At 43.6% G+C, this 18,358-nt stretch overlaps 1 protein-coding gene across 1 annotated transcript in view; it reads left to right on the forward strand.

Moving 5' to 3' along the window:
* The window catches only part of LOC138285386 (sodium channel protein type 2 subunit alpha-like), a 745,466-nt gene that overhangs the window by 258,226 nt on the left and 468,882 nt on the right, over positions 1–18,358 (forward strand). The window contains exons 8-9 of the mRNA XM_069225255.1: positions 5,220–5,283; positions 6,409–6,550. Coding sequence (XP_069081356.1) covers positions 5,220–5,283; positions 6,409–6,550 — 206 coding nt within the window. The remainder of the gene's footprint in view (positions 1–5,219; positions 5,284–6,408; positions 6,551–18,358) is intronic.

Raw genomic sequence — 18,358 nt, forward strand, 5'->3', positions numbered from 1 at the left:
GTCCATGTGGCCTGCTCTGCTGGCACCACCCCATCACCACAACACTGCCATGCCGATTACAAAGTTGTAATACAGCGGGTGGTGTTGTGATGACTTGGCGGTGCCAGTGGAGCAACCTCCACTAGGCCGCCGACTGACAGTATGGCTGCTGGCGGCTCTCCGCCCAGTTTATGTTGGAGAGCTGCCACGATGATAATATGGCATGGTTTTAGAACCTACATGTGTATCCTGGAGAAACATGGTGCAAGTCATTTTTCACCTAGAGAAGTGAAGCAGTTGCAGAGAGGCTAATCTATCCACACTCTGTGATGCATTCTTCCTATTGCAGAACCACCGTCTTAGGGTGGTGGCTGCTCCTGGGATATAAATGAGACCGTACTGGGACAGATGAGCAGATGAGTGGCTACTCAAGAAGGTTGTTTCATGTTTTTGTCTCTTCTCACTCCATCTGTTTTGGGCTGCAGAACATAGCTCCATACAGATTTTATTAGATAAAGGTGACAGTCATATTCTCTTTCCTTCACTATCATTAGTTATAGTATTTAGGTTCAATACTTCAATTCAAAACGATGCTACAGGTTTGAAATCAAGTTGGTCCCAAATTTCTAGTTGGGAGCTACATGGAGGGTACAGTGTTGGATTGTGTGCTTTCAGACTGCTGCTCTCTGGAAAAAAAGCACATGGTAGGGAGTGATGTGAAAACTCCTGGTGAGGTTTGAAGTTGTTGAGCACAGGCCCCAGTAAGGCATACGAGATAGGAAAACCAACCTAGGGGGTTTCTCCAATATTTGCCCTTTTTCTCCTGTGGCAATATCCACCAGGTTATATCATCTTTTGACCCCATTTATGCAGGCCTATTTTAAGAACCTGAAAACCTGCATCTGAGCCTCAAAATCCTGAACACTGCTCTTTTCACAGCAGTCCAAAGCCCCATTTCATTGCAAGACTTCCCAATGTGATGATACTATATCACGGTTACTTGAGTTGAATGTTATCTTTTCATATACTCTTCAGCCCATGAGTTACTTTTGTTGAACAACCCCTGGAAGATCACGGAATTTTATGTGCAGTCATTCCAATGAAGAGTAAGAAGGATAGAGGGCCTGACAAGAAATCAAAAATAGGAATGGTTAGCATCTCAAAGGATGGGGCACTTGTGTCTTGGTGCTTAGTCATGATTTCCCCTCCAGTTCTTCTCTTTCTGTGATCATAGTCAGTGCCTACTTTCAGTTTTCCCAGCCCACACTCCAAATCACAGAACATCAGCCTTTGTAAATGTTTGATTTTGACCACTTTCCAGATTCTGATGCATTCCTAGGTTCTCTGGAGTAAAAATGATGAACTACCACCTCAGATGATTGACTTAAACTTGAGGGAGAGAGGCACCAGAGAGTCCCCGATGTTTTATGAAAAATGTAATTTTACTAACAGGCCTCTGTAATCTATGCCAATCAATACCATATTATATCCCAGTTATCTACTGCAGTTTTCTACTGATCAAGTTATTTGCTCAGATCTGGGTGCTTTTTCCCCCTCATCTGGTCTTGAGAAACATTTCCATCTCTATGATTTTGATATGCACCAGAATAGTTTGTTAAATTTGGGGAAGTTTAGGTAATGGCATAAGAAGCCACAGAAGCATTTCTCAACTTTCACGATCATTGAGAAAATGAGTTAGAAGTGGAAGACCCAAAGACTGATTTTTGCACTGCATTGAATTTTCCTGAACAGGTGCATAATGACCTGTTTGCTGCCTAACAGGTAAACTGATCATACTTCTCGTCAGTATGCAACATGTGATTTTAGTATGGTTTCTCCCATATAAAGTCATTTAATTCACATGACAGAAAGTAAGATAATAAGCCCAGAAGCAACTTTCTCTTTCAACATACCAGATGAACTGTGCTAAGTGCCTTGTTTAGCCATTACCTTCTATACCCATTAAAATAGTGTCCTCTTGATTTGCATTTTTTACACATTGTAATGATATTTGTGTTTTGACCACTGACTCCACGTTGCACTTAGCCTACCAGGGCACCGTCATATTAGTGACAACCAACTTAATTTTTGCCTATTGACTTTATTTTAGCATTAGCCACTGCCATGTTAAAAGCTGCAAGGATTTTTCCATGCCCATGTTATACAATATGCTTTTTGCTCATGTTTTTATTCTGCATGTCTGTGTGTTGTTTCTCACCAAGGGCTTAGGCTGATAAGATTGTACTAGGGTAATGTTTATGTCACAGCAGGGAACGGTTTTGTTTTGAGAGAGGACATCTTGGGATCTTGGCCAGTTCCAACATGTTCTTTTCAGAACTGACCAGAAGTAGCCAGCATTGTTGAATAATAAACTTACAGAGTGGGAGGGGGTTTCTAGAATTCTTGACTCTGGTTTGTTTAAAGTATTTAAGAGGCCAAGACCAGATGGACCGGAGAGTGACTCAGATCTCGGACATGCTCAGGACGCTGAGGTGTGTCATCTTCCCCTTGTAGATAATTGATCTCTCTCTCCACGATCGATTCTGGGATCTGGCAGTCTGATGCTGATAAGGAAGGAGATGACGCAGATTTACCCATGCCTCATGGTGATACATTTGTATGCATTTTTAATTCTAATCTGCTTTGCATTGTGACATATATATATATATATACATATATATATATGATGTGTATATTGCAGTGGAGAATCATTTGTACATGTTTTTATTTCATTGCTTTGACCATTTTTAAATGTGTGCTTTCCTCCACGGACCTTGCAGAGTGGTTTAATAAATGTATTTCTCAGACTAAGAGATGCATTCCAGAGATTTTTTTGTCAGTGCATGAGTGTTTCATCTTGGTCCGTAGTGAAGCAAAACACTTGTTGTGATTTTTCAAAATTGGGAACTTTATTTTTGTATCTTTACTTTTCATTATGCCTGTTACTTTAGTATCATGTAAATCTTTCAGATTCTTGTATGAAACACCAACAAGGGCAAATATTTTGGAAACAAATCTTGGTGCTGGAAATGCATGATAGAGTTTACCTGATCGTACTATGACTTTGCAAGGCATTCCTACACCATTGACTATCCAAGGACTTTCAGCACCTACATAAGCGACTTGAAACATTCAATATGCGTGTATCTTTTCTCAAGGTGTGCAATATCCCTCCGAGGCTGACTAGATTCTCTAGAATTAAATTATACCGAAGTATTAACATTATCCACTAAGGAGTTCCATCAGCATTTTGACATTTTGTTTTGATCTCCACTGCCATACATTATGGGAAATAGAATACACCTGTTTTTTATTTCCCATGTCTAAAACCTGTTTGAATCGTTATCCCTATTACTGTCCATGTTGAAATAGTCTTGCTTGTCCTTCTTCATGATTTTATTGGTTTCTAGTTAACAATTCTAGTGATTATGTGAGATACCCTCTTTTGAAAACATAGGCTGCCAACATACCGTCGCCGTGGCTACCAACTGTCCATGCCATCATGACCGTAGCCAGAATTCCACCAGAAGGCTGGCGGAATTCCAGCTACGGTCATGGCAGCGGACGGAGGGGCGTTGCTGCCAGCAGGAGAGCCACGCCAGCAAAACACCGCCTACCGTTTCATGTTCCATGACACAGCCTGGTGGTGTTTTGCTGGTGGACACAGCAGCGACGCTTCCCGTCTCCTACCGGAGGACCCCCTGCAAGCAGGTAAGTTGGGTTCTCCGACAGGAGAGGGAGGTGGGAATGTGCGTGTGTGGGGGTGTGTGTGTGAATGTGTGTGAATGCGTGCATGCATGTGTAATGTGTGTGTATGAGTGGGTGCTGTGTGCCTGGATGTATGTTTGTGAGTGTTGCTGTGAGTGTGTATGAATGTCTGTATGCGTGGGTGAATGTGTGTATGCGTGTGTATGGGTGTGTATGTATATGTGTGTATGTGTGTATATGTGGAGGAGGACTCTGGGGAGGCGGAGGGTGGCGGGGGAGACCCCTATCAGTGCCAGGGAAGGAATTCCCTGGCACTAATAGTGCCTACCGCCATGGTTTCCGTGGCAGTACAGAAACCACGGAAAACATGGCTGTAGGTGGGGTCAAAATGCCATGGGCGGCCTAGTGACAGCCGCTGGGCTGGAGATGGAAGTCTCCAGCCCTGCGGTTGTTACCGCCATGGCGATCGGTGTGTTGACTTGGTGATTTGGCTTTGGCCAAACCGCCAATGTCATAATTGTGGAGGAAGGTACCACCAGCCTGTTGGCAGTAATACCTCCACTGTAGCACCGGCCGCCGAGGTCGTAATGACCCCCATAGTGTTCTTTATCTATTATCAATTCTACTCCTCTGCAGGGTGAAGTGTCCCACTCAGTTTAGTTTCCAAAGGAAAGCTAAAAGCATCCTCAGAAAATGATAGTTCAGACATGGTTAAGTAGAAACTATTTCCACCTGGGCGGTGACTTCCTCATCTCAGAGTCCTTAGTTACTTTGAGTTTATTCTTGGATTCTTAATCTCAGAGTGGTTAATGTCTAAATCCTATCTATTTTTAATATACTTATTGGCAATATATTTGGGAATTCTGAACATATTTTTGAATATAATTTCTTTTATATTATATTTTTTAATTAATGTTTGGGGGAATATACACATGCACAGCTCTATTCATTAAACTAATCCATTCCTTAGTCACTCAAAAACCCACCATTTCTATTTTATTTACTGCTCCCTATTTTTCATTTATACTTTCTTCTTTCTGTGACCCTATTCCCTTACTCTTACAGTTATCTGGATTTTTGGTTCCATTATGTTTTGCTGCACAGTTTAATAACCGCAAATATTCTTAAATCCTGAAATCCGTAAACCAAGTACTACATATCTGAGCATTTCCACAATGATCTAATCATTAAACTGGTGTTGTGATAGAAGTTAGACATTTAAAAATACAGAGAGGGAATCTGTCTAAATATAAGGTCGATTGTTTTGCTCAGGGTGTGGTGGTCCTGTATTTCAGCCTGGATTTTCATATTAAGAGTAAATATCTGTTATTCTGGAGTTACTATGTGGTGAATGAATAAAATACACTTGTCTTTAGAAACGAAAGGCAACATGTATGAATAGGTGTTAAACTTGGAAAATGTGTTCGTAAACATAGACTGAGAAAAGTAAACCACAACTGCAACATTTTGACGAGAATCACTCAGTATATTAGTTCCTTTTGATCGGTTGTCTATCTTTCATTTCCCTTTAGGCCATTTTTACATTTTGGAAGGACAAAAGGATGCTCTTCTCTGTGGAAATAGCACAGATGCTGGGTAAGGACCATTTCAAGTACCGTATGCTGAATTATTGGTAGCACCATAGGAGGGGTATGCTCAACAAAATATTAAAACATTTACAAGTTAACTTTGGCTTTTTCTCTCAACATCGTGTATTTGTTTAAATATTTGGTAAATTTTCAAATGTATTACCTCATTTGAGTTTTCATTTTGAATGGTATCACCTGCCATTCATTGCTATTAAAAAAAAATTTCTTATTAGATTCTGACCACTTAAATTTTAGTGCAATGAGACAACTATATTTAATTGACACTTATGTTAAAGAACGCTCATTATGAATTTGGCTTCTGTTTCTTGTGCCTTCGGAGTGGCTATTACAATTTCTGATTCCCAGATACCCTTTGATAGGTGAGAGGGAAGACCCCAGTGGACCTTTAAAATGTGACTGTTCATGTTTGGTGCTAATAAGTTAGTGAAATTGTCTGCATGATGTAAATGAGAGTGTTGTTTTGTTTTGTAAACCTTAGTGAACCAGATGTATCTGTGCTAACCAATTCACAGAAATGAAATGACAATTCCCAAGTACCCTTACTTAGAGTAGTCGACTGTCACCCCCCAAACAGTTTATGAAAATATTATTTTGTTATACATTTGCATGTTTGTGGCTGTGTAGAAGGAGGAGCACAATCTCAGTTGCATTGTGTGTGAGTTTTCACATCACTGACCAGAGGTTCCCGTAGGGACCAACATAAAGGTAAATGTTGCCTTCTTTTTTATAATTTAGAGTGACCAGAAAGTTTACACATCAGGCATATGCTGGGAGTATGAAGAGGTAACCACACTTTCAAAAACAATACAGTTAAGAAATAAAGACATCAAAAATTCAAAGCAAGTTGTTGTAAGTAGCATAAGATTGTATTAACTATTTGCCATAAAATACAGTGGCTATGATAGAAACTGCAGGCGTTACTAAAAGATATACAGCATCTCCATTGAAACTAATGACAAAAACCTAAAAATCTCGAACACTTGCAAAGTCCACATGTAACATTTCAATGCCATTAAAGGCTAAAATGGGGCTGAGCCATGAGTGCATGCATTGGGATTGCAGTGGAAGCAGAAATAGTATTTGAATATGAGCTTTTTCTCTTGTTTTCTAGTCAATGTCCAGAGGGATATGTCTGTGTGAAAGCTGGCAGAAACCCCAATTATGGCTACACAAGCTTTGACACATTCAGTTGGGCTTTCTTGTCCTTATTTCGATTGATGACTCAGGACTACTGGGAGAACCTTTATCAACTAGTAAGCAATCTTTTAACTATTCTTTTATGGTGTTAGTTGTTTAATGAATGAACACATAATTGCAAACAGAACAATTTAAGAATAAAATGCAGCTATACCAGCTAAGGGCTGATTTTAAGTTTGGTGAACAGAGAGCATTGCATTTTGAGAAACCTCTGATCACCAAACCTAGAGCTGTCAACCAGCTATGGAGACAACTCTTAACATTAAAAAGAACCCCCATCATAGGGGTTCCTATTAATGTAAATGTTTGACAGATGGCTCATCAAAATTTTACAGAGGTTTATATTTTTCAAAAACAAACTCCCAAAGCAGGAATATGTTACTGTAAAATGTAAACATAATGGCTCCCATGCCATGGGTGGCTTGTCCCATGATGTGTGGGGGTCATATTTTTTCATTGTGGCTCAATGTGGTAAAATCCGGTGGTGACAGACAGGTCGACAAAAGCACGTTCTCTGTCTGAGGATTGTGTCAGCAAACGAGTCAGAGTAAACTTTGTCATCGACATACTTTTGGTCCGACAGCCGCTAAAAAAAGGGGGCGGACCAACTAGATAGCAGAAAGGGTGCTTTGTCCCCATTGTAATGGAGGACCTTCTCTGCCAAACTCTAAATTTTCTAAATACTGCTAGGTCTGTGTTAGGATTTGTGTTGCTTAAATTCATAGTTAGGAGAATGGGGAGGAAGTGGGATTCTGGAGTGTAATGAAATAAAATTGGAATGTTTACATGAATTTTTGATGGCAGTTCCTCTGATGTTTCCTTCCTGCTGGTTGTGTACTAAATCTTAAATTAATATGTTTTATTTGCTTGTCAAACTCAACTGGTTTTCACTGGCAAAAAGTTTGTCGACATGATTTGCCTCAAGAAACCCGTTTCCTTCGGCTGCTCTGTTAAAGGTTTAGCAGAAACTGCTGCCTTCCTTACAGTGCTCATCATTGCTTTCAAGTCGGGCGTGTAGAAACATTTGGACTTTTGTGGTGTATGCTGTCGATTATGCTCTGGTGCTGTTGAGGAGACTCATGATGTGTGACAACCAGGTTGCCCAGCCTACACTGCAGCTCGGCAGCCCCTCACGACAATGGGCTCAGTGGAAAGTAGTTGCTTCACGCCCCTGAGGGACATTGACACATGGCACTCACTACGTGGCAGCATGGCATAAATAAATTGCCTCCACCATTTTGGATTGGGCCTTAGCTCTCTGTGCTTATACAGTGAGTTGTAATGGCATTAAACACATACTAAGCAGCAGATAAACATAATGAGGTAACACACCACCATCTTGTTTTGGATTTTCTCTGCACACTTTTATGAGAGAAATATGTGATGGTTACGGCCATGCGGTAGAGACATGCAAATACAAAAAAGGTTACTAAACTGTCAAACTTTAGCTCTTGATAAATGGTAAGACTTCCATATATCCTGACCCAACCTGGTATTTGTCTGTAATCTGTAACTATCGTACCTCCATCCTCTTAGTATAATATATTTTTTGTGAAAATCTTACCCTAGAAATCGATAAAATAACTTTTGGATACTTTATATACTTTTGAAAAGATTATTTTGGTATCTTTCAGTTCAGCAAAGTGTTGTGCCTCCTTCTGACTTCTTTAACCGAGGTATCTCAGAGTTGGATGGGTGCGAGGGAAGGGAGTTTTGAGTTCTAGCTGGATGCGATAGAAGGACCTGTTTGTGCACAAAATAAAAAGTGTGCTTTTCTGTAACATTGCTTAGGCCCAGAAGGCAGAACATTTCGAACGCATTACCTAGAGAAACTATATTGGGAGAGTGGGAGGCAGTGGATGAGTTGCTTCAGCAATAAAGATTTTGGATATTTGGTTCATGCCATGAAAGAACGTTTTTAGGGAAAGACCCATGGTGTTTTTTCTCAAAATTGTTTATTGGTAGGTAAAACTAAGTGTGGCAGGATCATCAAATACATTATATAATGATAGGAGATCAGGTGATATTTGACATATATATAGTGTGCGAAGGCAATAAGCAGTTAGTAAAACACAAGAGCGGTGGCAGATTGGTATATGATTAAATCATCCATCATATAGTGCACTGCAGTACAAATGAAAAGGAACAAAAAGTCACAACAGCAACAGGAGAAAACAATAACAGGTCAATACAGTCAGCCGGCAGGTCGACACCAGAATCAGTGGCCTAATGTAGCTCGAAGTGTGTGCCTCTCCCTCTAAGACAGTAGGTGACTGGTGCTAGTAGCAAGGCTTTGGTAGAGGGATCAATCAAAGAGTTACAAGGCCCTTAGTTTCAGTGGGTTGAAGCAGGAAAACTCCAGATGTGTCAGATATTGGAGCAGTGAGCACCATATAGTCTGGAATTTGGGCTCAGTCCAAGTTAAATTGTGAGAGAGATGATCCATCAGCAGGACATGCCACAGGCAATAAAATCACTGAGCTATGGGGAGATTCTTTTCCATGCCAATTTCATGAGTTGCCGTGCTGCATGAAAAATGCAACTGATAAGCTTCCAATCAACATGGGTCATCACTTCTAAGTTGAGGGGCCAGATGCCAAAGATGACCATGAGGTAGGAGACAGGGAACGGTAGCCTCACAGTGGTTTTGATGTGACCTAAGGTCTCCTTCCAGTATTTAGTGATGAGGCTGCAAGGCCAACATACATTGCAAAAATCCCCCACTGGCAGCCCGCAATGCCAACAAAGGGAAGAGTAGAGGGGTAGATAGTGGTGAGGCGGGCTGCAGTATAATGTCATGGGAACATACGCTTGTATGATGTTTCCCTAAGAGCTATGCTGCGATATCTTCTAGGTATATCCTTTGACAAGGCCTCCTATGACAAGGACTGAAATGCCTTTTGTGGTAGTAGCTTGCCAAGTAGCCTGGCATGATTCAGTAGAAGAGGACACTGAGTGTTGGAGTGTTTGGTATGTGTTAGTGATGAGCCAGAGTACCATTATATGCACTCTCTAGCTTCTTAAAAGGAGTATAGGGTCAAACAACTCCAGGATAAACAGAGGGGTGTAGCACCCAATGTTGCAGCTAGCAATATTGCAGTCTTACAGTCTCCGGTAGGTTGTAGTCAACCGTGTACAGGTCAAAGGACTTTAGGGAGAACCCTGCAAAGAGATCAAGTAACGTTCTACATTCACCCTCCCTCCAGCTGGGAAAGGACTGCGGTGACAATGCAGGTGCAAAGTCAGGATTACAGGCAATGTGTTTGTTAAGATAGGGTAATGTGGTAAGTCCTATTTGAAGCACCAGTTTATCCTGTATATCAAGCACCATTTTAGTGGAGGTAGCAAAGTAGGCACTGCATGGTCAGGAATGCTTTGGTAACCAGGCTAGAACCCACAGAGGTTGACAGGCTACGGCCCTGTCCCTGTTGAATCAGTGTTTTTGACTCTCGCACATTACCCATTCAGAGATGTATCATGAAATGGGTAGCTCACTAATACTCAAGGAGATTAGGGCAGGCCAATCCACCCCTGTCCCGAGGTTGTGTCAGTAATGTATTAGCAATCGGCAATCACTTCCCGTTCCAGATGAAAGAACAGATGTCCTATTGTAAGTGCATGATATCATCCTGCAGGATCGGAGTGGGTAGGGTCTAAAAGAGATAGAGAGCCTGTTGGAGTACATTCATTTTTATAACATTAATTCGGCCCAGTGAACAGACGTGGAAGGGCTTCCATTGCCTAAGGTCTATTAAGATGGAATGGCAGAGATGTGGTCAGTTAGCACATGTTCAAGATGCAAGCGTGGGGGTAAGATTGAGACCCAGGTACCTGATCTTATCTGAGGACCATTGAAACAGTGCCAAGCTTTGCAAAGCAGGGATGACTTTATTGGTGACACTCAGGTTGATTGTGCACGATTTGAGCATGTTGATCTTAAAGCCCAAAATTGCCTCAAAAGCGGTCACACAAGCAACAACAGCTGGAAAGGAAACTGTAGGCTGCGAGATAGTGAGCTAAAGGTCATTGGCAAACATACTGATCTTGTGGTCCCGATCGCAAAACAGGATGCTTATAATATCCTCTGTGTGGAGGATGGTGATGACTAGAGGCTCCACCACAAGAGCAATAATGGGAGACCCTGCTGCCGACCCCTCTGAATAGCTATGGGTGCTGTATGTTGTCTGTTGACATGAATTAAAGCTGTCAGTGCTACTTAGGAGGCTGTAATTTTAGTAACCATGCCTGTTCCCAACCCCACCTCGATAACTTCCGCTTTGAGAAAACACCACTTGACCCTATCAAAGGCCTTCACCGCGTCAAGCGAAAGGAGGCATGCTGGGATATGGTAGCAGTGAGACATTTCAACAAGATGAGCTATACAGCATACATTGCTTGCCCCCTTCCTGTGTGGATAAAGCACACCTGGTCAGGATCAATAAGGCCTGGAAGGTACCTTTATAGTCTCATAGCAAGATCTTGGTGAATATTTTTGCGTCCATTTTAAGAGGCGCTATGGGGCAGTAAGAGAAGTAACAAGAAACGGGGTCCTAGCCTTGGTTTGAGAATGAGAGCTATCTTCCCTGCTGCCATAGAAGGCATAAGGCCTATATCTTGAGTAAGAGAGTTATATAGCTGTAGAAGTTGATCCCGCAGATGTGGGGGAAACACCCCATAGAAGAGGACAGGGAGTCCGTCTGGTCCCAGCATCTTGCCAAGCTGGAGGGCCTGTACAGCACTGTGAATTTCAGCAAGAGTGATTGGGACGTCAAGGAGTTCCGTGTGTTGGGGATGAAGAAGTTTCCACTCACAGTGCCTCAGGTATTATTGAAGGGGAATGCCTTCACAATCATAAAGGGCTTGATAATAATCATGAAACACCCATTGCTTGTCCTGTTCAGTGATTGCCCATCTTGAGTCCCCAGTCTGAAGTTTTGAAATATGTGCTCCGGCCTGTACCTGGCGTAGCCTTTGAGCTCAGGGCATACCCACCTTTTTGCCTCCCTCGTAGTATTTTTGCTGTAGTGTCAAAAGGATGCATTCAGCCCTAGTGGTTCTTTGAGCCCTCAGTTGGCCAAGCAAGATAGCAAGATAGCAAGTTGTCTTTGTTGTGGTATGAGGTGGCAACTTGGTTTCCATTAAATGGGTCTCCCTCCCAATGGCAATAGTTATAGGAGATTGCACTCCCAGACAGTAGTCTTAAAACCATCTCATGTGTTGAGCGGTGTATCCGGCAAGGAGTTTAAAGCAAAACACTTAATGATCCCTTTACAAATTTTAGCCACGTCTTCCAGATCTCGAAGGAGTCGCTGGTGTAAACACCTGTGCAGTGAACTCTTACGAGAAGGGGTGGTGTCAGACCAGAACATTACTATGTGGGCACGGCCAGAGATAGAGATGTCAGAGATCTCCACCATGACTAAGTTGCGGAGGAGGGAGTGAGTGATCAGGACGTGGTCCATGCGAGAGTAGGATACGTTGACATGTGAATAAAATGAGTAGTTTTGTGTCTGGATGTTTATAGCGCCAAACGTCAATGAACCCCAAATGCACAATATTCCTCTTAAGCGGGGCTGACAGACCTCCTGCACCCTGATAGGTGACCACATTCCTGTCCAGCTGTGGGTTTCACACCAAGTTAAAGTCGCCACTGATAATAATATCTCCTTCCATCCCAGCTAACTGCTTGCGCAGGACGCATCAAAGAAAGGAATCTTGTGTGGAATTTAGAGCATAAATGTTGAGAAGGTTGAGCTGTTGCTTGTCCCTGAGCATATGGAGTGTCAGAAAACAGACCTCCCTATCCCTCTCCTTTTAGTGTACGCCCAATAGGTATCAGGTATTTCGAGTGTTCCAAGCCAATGTCTGTCCGCCCCCCCAGAAGGTGGGTCTCCTGGAGGAGGACAACAATGATATCATGTTGTAGTATGTACCCCAGACCTGCTTGTGCTTATTTGAGGAGTTAAGGCCACAGATATTAATGGAGAGCAGTCTAGTGCCTGTTAGTAATGTTACGGTTTGTGTGAGCGGGGAGCTGCCACATAATGTACCAACAACATCGGAGAGGTGAAGTATGGAAAAAGAGAGATGGAGGCCTGACCCCTCTATACCCCCCAGCAGCTGTTTGAAAAAATGAGGAGTTTGTCCACCCTCAAAAGCAGGGTGGGCTGACATGCTGGTTGAGTAGGTAGGAGTGGCATTCTATCATCTGCATGGTTCGACTGCAGCAGTTACTGGCACTGGCTGATCAGAAAGTAAGAACACAGACAACTAAATAAAGAAAACAGACCAACAGGGCCCAACTGTTTCATCTGCTTCCTGCAGAAACCGGCACTGACATGCGCAGAACCAGCTGGAGGAGTCACCATCCTGGGGTGTAAATCTTGGGGAACTGACCATCAGATGAAGTATGAGTTTCAATGTGGGAAGCAAGTTTGATGGTCTCGCTTGACCCCACGGCCCAGCACATCCGTAGTCCATGATAGCAAGAGTCATGGTGGTTCCAGCCTTGGAATAAGGATGCATGTTTGTGAGTTATGGCTGCCACTGTTACAGAGAGCCTGAGATAGATGGAACTGGAAATGGGTCTTTCCCCATATTTCGTATGTGCTGTATAATATCACGTTTGGTTTTCCTTAACAAGGCCTTGGTCTGTTGTTTATCTGGTCACTGGGGTTTCACCATGGTGCAGGTGGACCACAGTTTATCTCTGGATGACCTGCGAGGTAGAGTAGTGTCTCCGTCTCATGGGTCGGCAGCAAGTCCTAGCTGTTGTTTGGCCTCAGTCAAGGAGCGCAGTGAGCATCATCTGCCCCCCCCAGATATACAGAAGGGCAAAGGGATGACCCCATTGGTATCGAATGTCTATTTCCCTAACTTTGTCTGTGAAATATCATCACCTGCGTAAAGTGACAGGGGAGAGGTCCTGATAGAGCTAAATGGTGTGGCCCTAAAACATCAGGTCTGTCTTGCTCTTGGATGCCCATAGGATGGCTTATTTCTCTGTGAAGCAGTGCACTCATGTCAGGATATCTGGTGCTGAATCTGGGTGCCACAGAGCTGACCCCACAGGGTGCGCTCTATCCAGGACCCGGGGAGGTCCTCCTTGTCACCTTGGATCATATGCAGAAGCGCAGCAGTAAATGTCATGATGTTTTTACCTTCCACCCTTTGGGGGCCTCCCTTTGCCTATATTGTTTTGATGGCTCTGATATTCCAGGTCCTCCTGATTGGTTTGTAATTTTATCTGCTGCTCCTCGAGTGCGGAAACTCGATGCTACAGGATCTCCTGATCTTCCAGGTCGTCCACACACCCTCCTATCTCAGAGACATCTCTCTGAATGCCTTAATGGCATGTTTTAAAGTCTGTCTCAAGGGAGTATTTCAGAGCAATCTCCTGCAGGCAGTGGTCCATGTAGCCTTGTGATATAGGCACCGTAGCTGCACTCCCCGGTGCAGGTGCTGAAGAAGAGTCTGTTGTTTCAGAGTCCGTGGTGGGGAGTTTGCTCCATAGGATGATCACGGATTGTCCCTGGCAGATTTATTGTGTGACATGATAACCAAGAGTACGGGGTCAGGCGCACGAGACTCAGGTCTTCTCCACACTACCCTCCAGCCTCCCCATCAAGCATGCAATTCGGAGCCAATCTGGGTAGGCTCTGCCCGGTTCAGGGGGGTCCAGAAGAAGTGACAGGCGAGGGGAGGGTGTGCTCATCCCACTTGAGGGTAAATTAATCACCCCTAAGTGTCATGGGTAGAAGAGGAGAGAGGTCCATGATACAGGGCTGCCGCTTGTGGTCAGGAGCACGCCAGAGAACCCAAATAACCACATATGTTCACTTACTTTCAAATTTAAAATGTCCTTCTCCTTTACATATTGTGTGGGCCACACCTCTCTCATTTATTCACTTTATTGTGTAGTCTACTATCAACTGCCCTTCAACTATACAGAATCAGATGATACAAATATCATTAGTTTGAGAATTTCTAAATCTCCTAATGGGAACATGTTTGCTCTCCTCTGACATCTTTAACTTTCCATTTGTTTATAATAAACCCATAGCAGGAAGGCATATATAGTCTCACACTGGTGGTTGGTAACATACAGGAGTCACAATACTATATATTTTGCAAGGCTGTACAAAAACCTTCTGGAAATGAACAAATTAACTATAGCTCAGCATTTGCTTAGTTTTTGCTTGCCTCAGCATTTATAAAACTTTTACACTAACTCGTAGTGCAGGTATTTTTGTGTGAATAAACTTAATAGCCCAGATGGGCATGGAGTTTTCTCTATTCATTTGGATGCAACTGATGGATTACCCTTCCTGGGACTACCTAAATAGGGAAGGGTGCTATCAATGTGACTTGGCAGCTTAGTGACAGATAATTCACCCAATCAAACGTTTCCACCACTGAAGCCAGCTGAGGTTCTACCGCTGGAAAGCCTGTGTTTTGCACACCCCTAAAAGAGGCAGGCAACCAGCCATGCTAATTTATGTTAGGGCTCATATTTTGCCAAATTCTATATGACCTGGAGTCTTTTCTTAGGTTTAGGAAGTGTGAGCCTGAGGGCACTCTATTGATTGCCTCCAAGCTTTCAGCTGTGAATTAGTACTGCATACAATCTCCATATATTTTGCCATATTCTTAAAGGCCTTTATAGAACAAACATGGGCAAATGTAAGACACTCCTTACGTTTTGTCAGCAAAGTGAAAGATTCTTCATTCAGTGGTCTAATGTCACATTGGATGCAGAGTCTCAATACACAAATGTACCTCAAGAGGGGGACCTCAAAGTCATCCAAATCTGTAAAGAGAGTAAAGACAAACTAAACATATTATTTCAGAATCAAACTATTTAAAAGTTAAAACATTTGGTTTGTTGAATCAAGAAAGAGGTAGTCAGTGGTGGCTGGTAATTTGAGTAGGCAGAGAGGGACAGACTGCACACACAGATATACTCACATCCATCTACATGCACACTCACTCACACCCATACGTTCACAAACATGAACACATACACCCACCATTCACAAGCACATGCTCATGCCCACACCCATTCACAGCACACATACACACTCACTCACACACACACACATTAATACATATACATTCATATATGCCCACACTTAACTTTACAAAACAAATACTGGGCTGTAGCAGTGATCTAGGGTGGTGGGGGGGAAGTCTCAGTGGTTCCTGGAGGATTGAGACTGCTGTCTGACTTTGTTATGAGCCAGCGAATGAGAGGAATTGTCAGTCCTTTACTACTGACCCTATCCCACTCTGTGACAAGTAAATATCACATTGGATGTGGAGCCTTTATACACAAATGTACCTCCAGAGGGGAACCTCAAAGTCAATAAGATTTGTCATGAGAGCAATGTCAAACTAACTATATTGTTTCAGAATCAAGCTATTTAAAAGTTCAAATGTTTAGTTTGTTGGAACAAAGGAGGAGGTAGTGGCAGCTGGTAATTTGAGCAGGAGGAGGTAGAGGCAGACAAACAACACATGCACACACATATGTACTCACACTCACACATCTATGTGCACACTCACTCACACCCAACATTCACATACATGCACATATACATCCACCATTCACAAGCACATACCCATGCCCACACCCATTTACAGCACACACACACACTAATACACATACATTCATATATGCACAAACCAAATGTAGGAAGTTGACTCTGTATATACTATCTCAAAGTGAGAGATAGTGTGCACAGAGTCCAAGGGTTCCACTTAGAGGCTGATAGTGGCAAAATTAGATAATACTAATTCTCTATTTTGTGGTAGTGTGGTCGAGCAATAGGCTTATCAGAGGGAGTGTTAAGCATTTGTTGTACACACACAGGCAATAAACGAGGAACATACACTCAAAGACTTAACTCCAGGCCAATAGGTTTTTTATATGGAAAAATATATTTTCTTAATTTATTTTTAGAACCACAAGATTCAAATTTGAGGTAAGTACATAAAATGCAAGGTAGTTCTCACAGGTCAGTATAGAACTTTGATTTAAAACAGTAGTACACACAGTTTTGATTTAAATGGCAATTAGCTATTTTAAAAGTGGACACACTCATCAACAATTCCTGGGTAGGTAGGTTTTGGTTAGTTTCTCAGGAAAGTAAAGCACTTACACAGTCAATCTCCTGGGCATAGGCAGCCCATCATTGGGGGTTCAAGGCAACACCAAGGTCGCCACACCAGCAACACAGGGCCGGTCAGGTGCAGATATCAAAGGAGGGCCCAAAACACATAGGCGCCTATGGAGAACAGGGGTGCTCCGGTTCCAGTCTGCTAGCAGGTAAGTAACTGCATCCTTGGGAAGCAGACCAGGGGGGGGGTTGTAGAGCGCTGGGGGGGACACACACAGGCACACAAAACATACACTCAGCGGCACAGGGCCAGCCACCGATTGGGCTAGGATGTGGGCCACCTGCTGGTCACTCCTGCACTGGTAGGTGGTTCCTCTCGGTCATGGGAGCTGGGGGTGCAGTGCTTGGTCCAGGCGTCCGGTACCTTTGTTACCAGGCAGTCGCGGTCAGGGGGAGCCTCTGTATCCTCTCTGCAGGCGTCACTATGGGGGTGTAGGGGGGTTGACTCAGGGTGTCCACGTTGTTGGAGTCGCCTGGGAGTCCTCTCTGCAGTGTTTGTTGTCCTGAACTCAAGCCGGGGGCGTCGGGTGCAGAGTGTGAAGACTCATGCTTCTGACGGGAAGTGAGGGTCTCTTTAAAGTTGCTTCTTTGTTGCAATTTTGTTGCTGTTTCTGGACAGAGCCGTTGTCCTCAGGAGGTTCTTGGTCCTTTAGGTGCAGCTCAGTCTTCTGAGTCCTCAGAGGTCGCTGGTCCTGCTGGATGAGTCACTGTGCAGGTTCTTTGAGTCTGTAGACAGGCTGGTAGGGCTGGGGCCAAGTCAGTTGTTGTCTCCGTCTTCTCCCTCGGGGGCTTTCAGGTCAGCAGTCCTTCTTCTTGTTGTTGGTTGCAGGAATCTGATTTCCTGGGTTCAAGGTTGCCCCTAAATACTGAATTTAGGGGTGTGTTTAGGTCTGGTGGTATTAGCCAATGGACACTGTCCTTGAGGTTGGCTACACCCTCCTTGTGCCTCCTCCCTAAGGGGAGGGGGGCACATCCCTATTCCTATTGGGGGAATCCTCCCAAACCAAGATGGAGGATTTCTAAAGGCAGGGGTCACCTCAGCTCCTGAGCACCTTAGGGGCTGTCCTGACTGGTAGGTGACTCCTCCTTGTTTTTCTCATTATCTCCTCTGGGGTCAGAAACTCATCTCAGTTGCAGGCTGGTTCAGACCAGTCAGTCCTGCACTGACGGATTGGGTATAATACAGGGGGTATCTCTAAGATGTCCTCTGTGTGCATTTGTTAATAAATCCAGCACTGGCATCAGTGTGGGTTTATTATTCTGAGAGGTTTGATACCAAACTTCCCAGTATTCAGTGTAGCCATTATGGAGATGTGGAGTTCGTTCTGACAAGCTCCCAGACCATATACTTAATATGGTCACCCTGCACCAATGTTCAAAAATGGATTTAAACATTGAAGGGGTAAATTGCTCATGCAGCTATGCCTTCACATGTGTTATAGTGCACCCTGCCTTAGGGATGTAGGGCCTGCTAGAGGGGTGACTTACCTATGCCACAGGCATTATTTTGTGTGCATGGCATCCTGAGGGGATGCCATGTCGACTTTGCCTTTTTCTCCCCACCAACACACACAATCTGCAATGGCAGTGTGCATGTGTTAGGTGAGGGGTCCCTTAGGGTGGCACAACACATGCTGCAGCCCTTAAGGACCTTCCCTGGTCACAGGGCCCTTGGTACCACTGGTA

The sequence above is a fragment of the Pleurodeles waltl genome, chromosome 3_1 (genome assembly GCF_031143425.1).
Source record: "Pleurodeles waltl isolate 20211129_DDA chromosome 3_1, aPleWal1.hap1.20221129, whole genome shotgun sequence".
NCBI lineage: Eukaryota > Metazoa > Chordata > Amphibia > Caudata > Salamandridae > Pleurodeles > Pleurodeles waltl.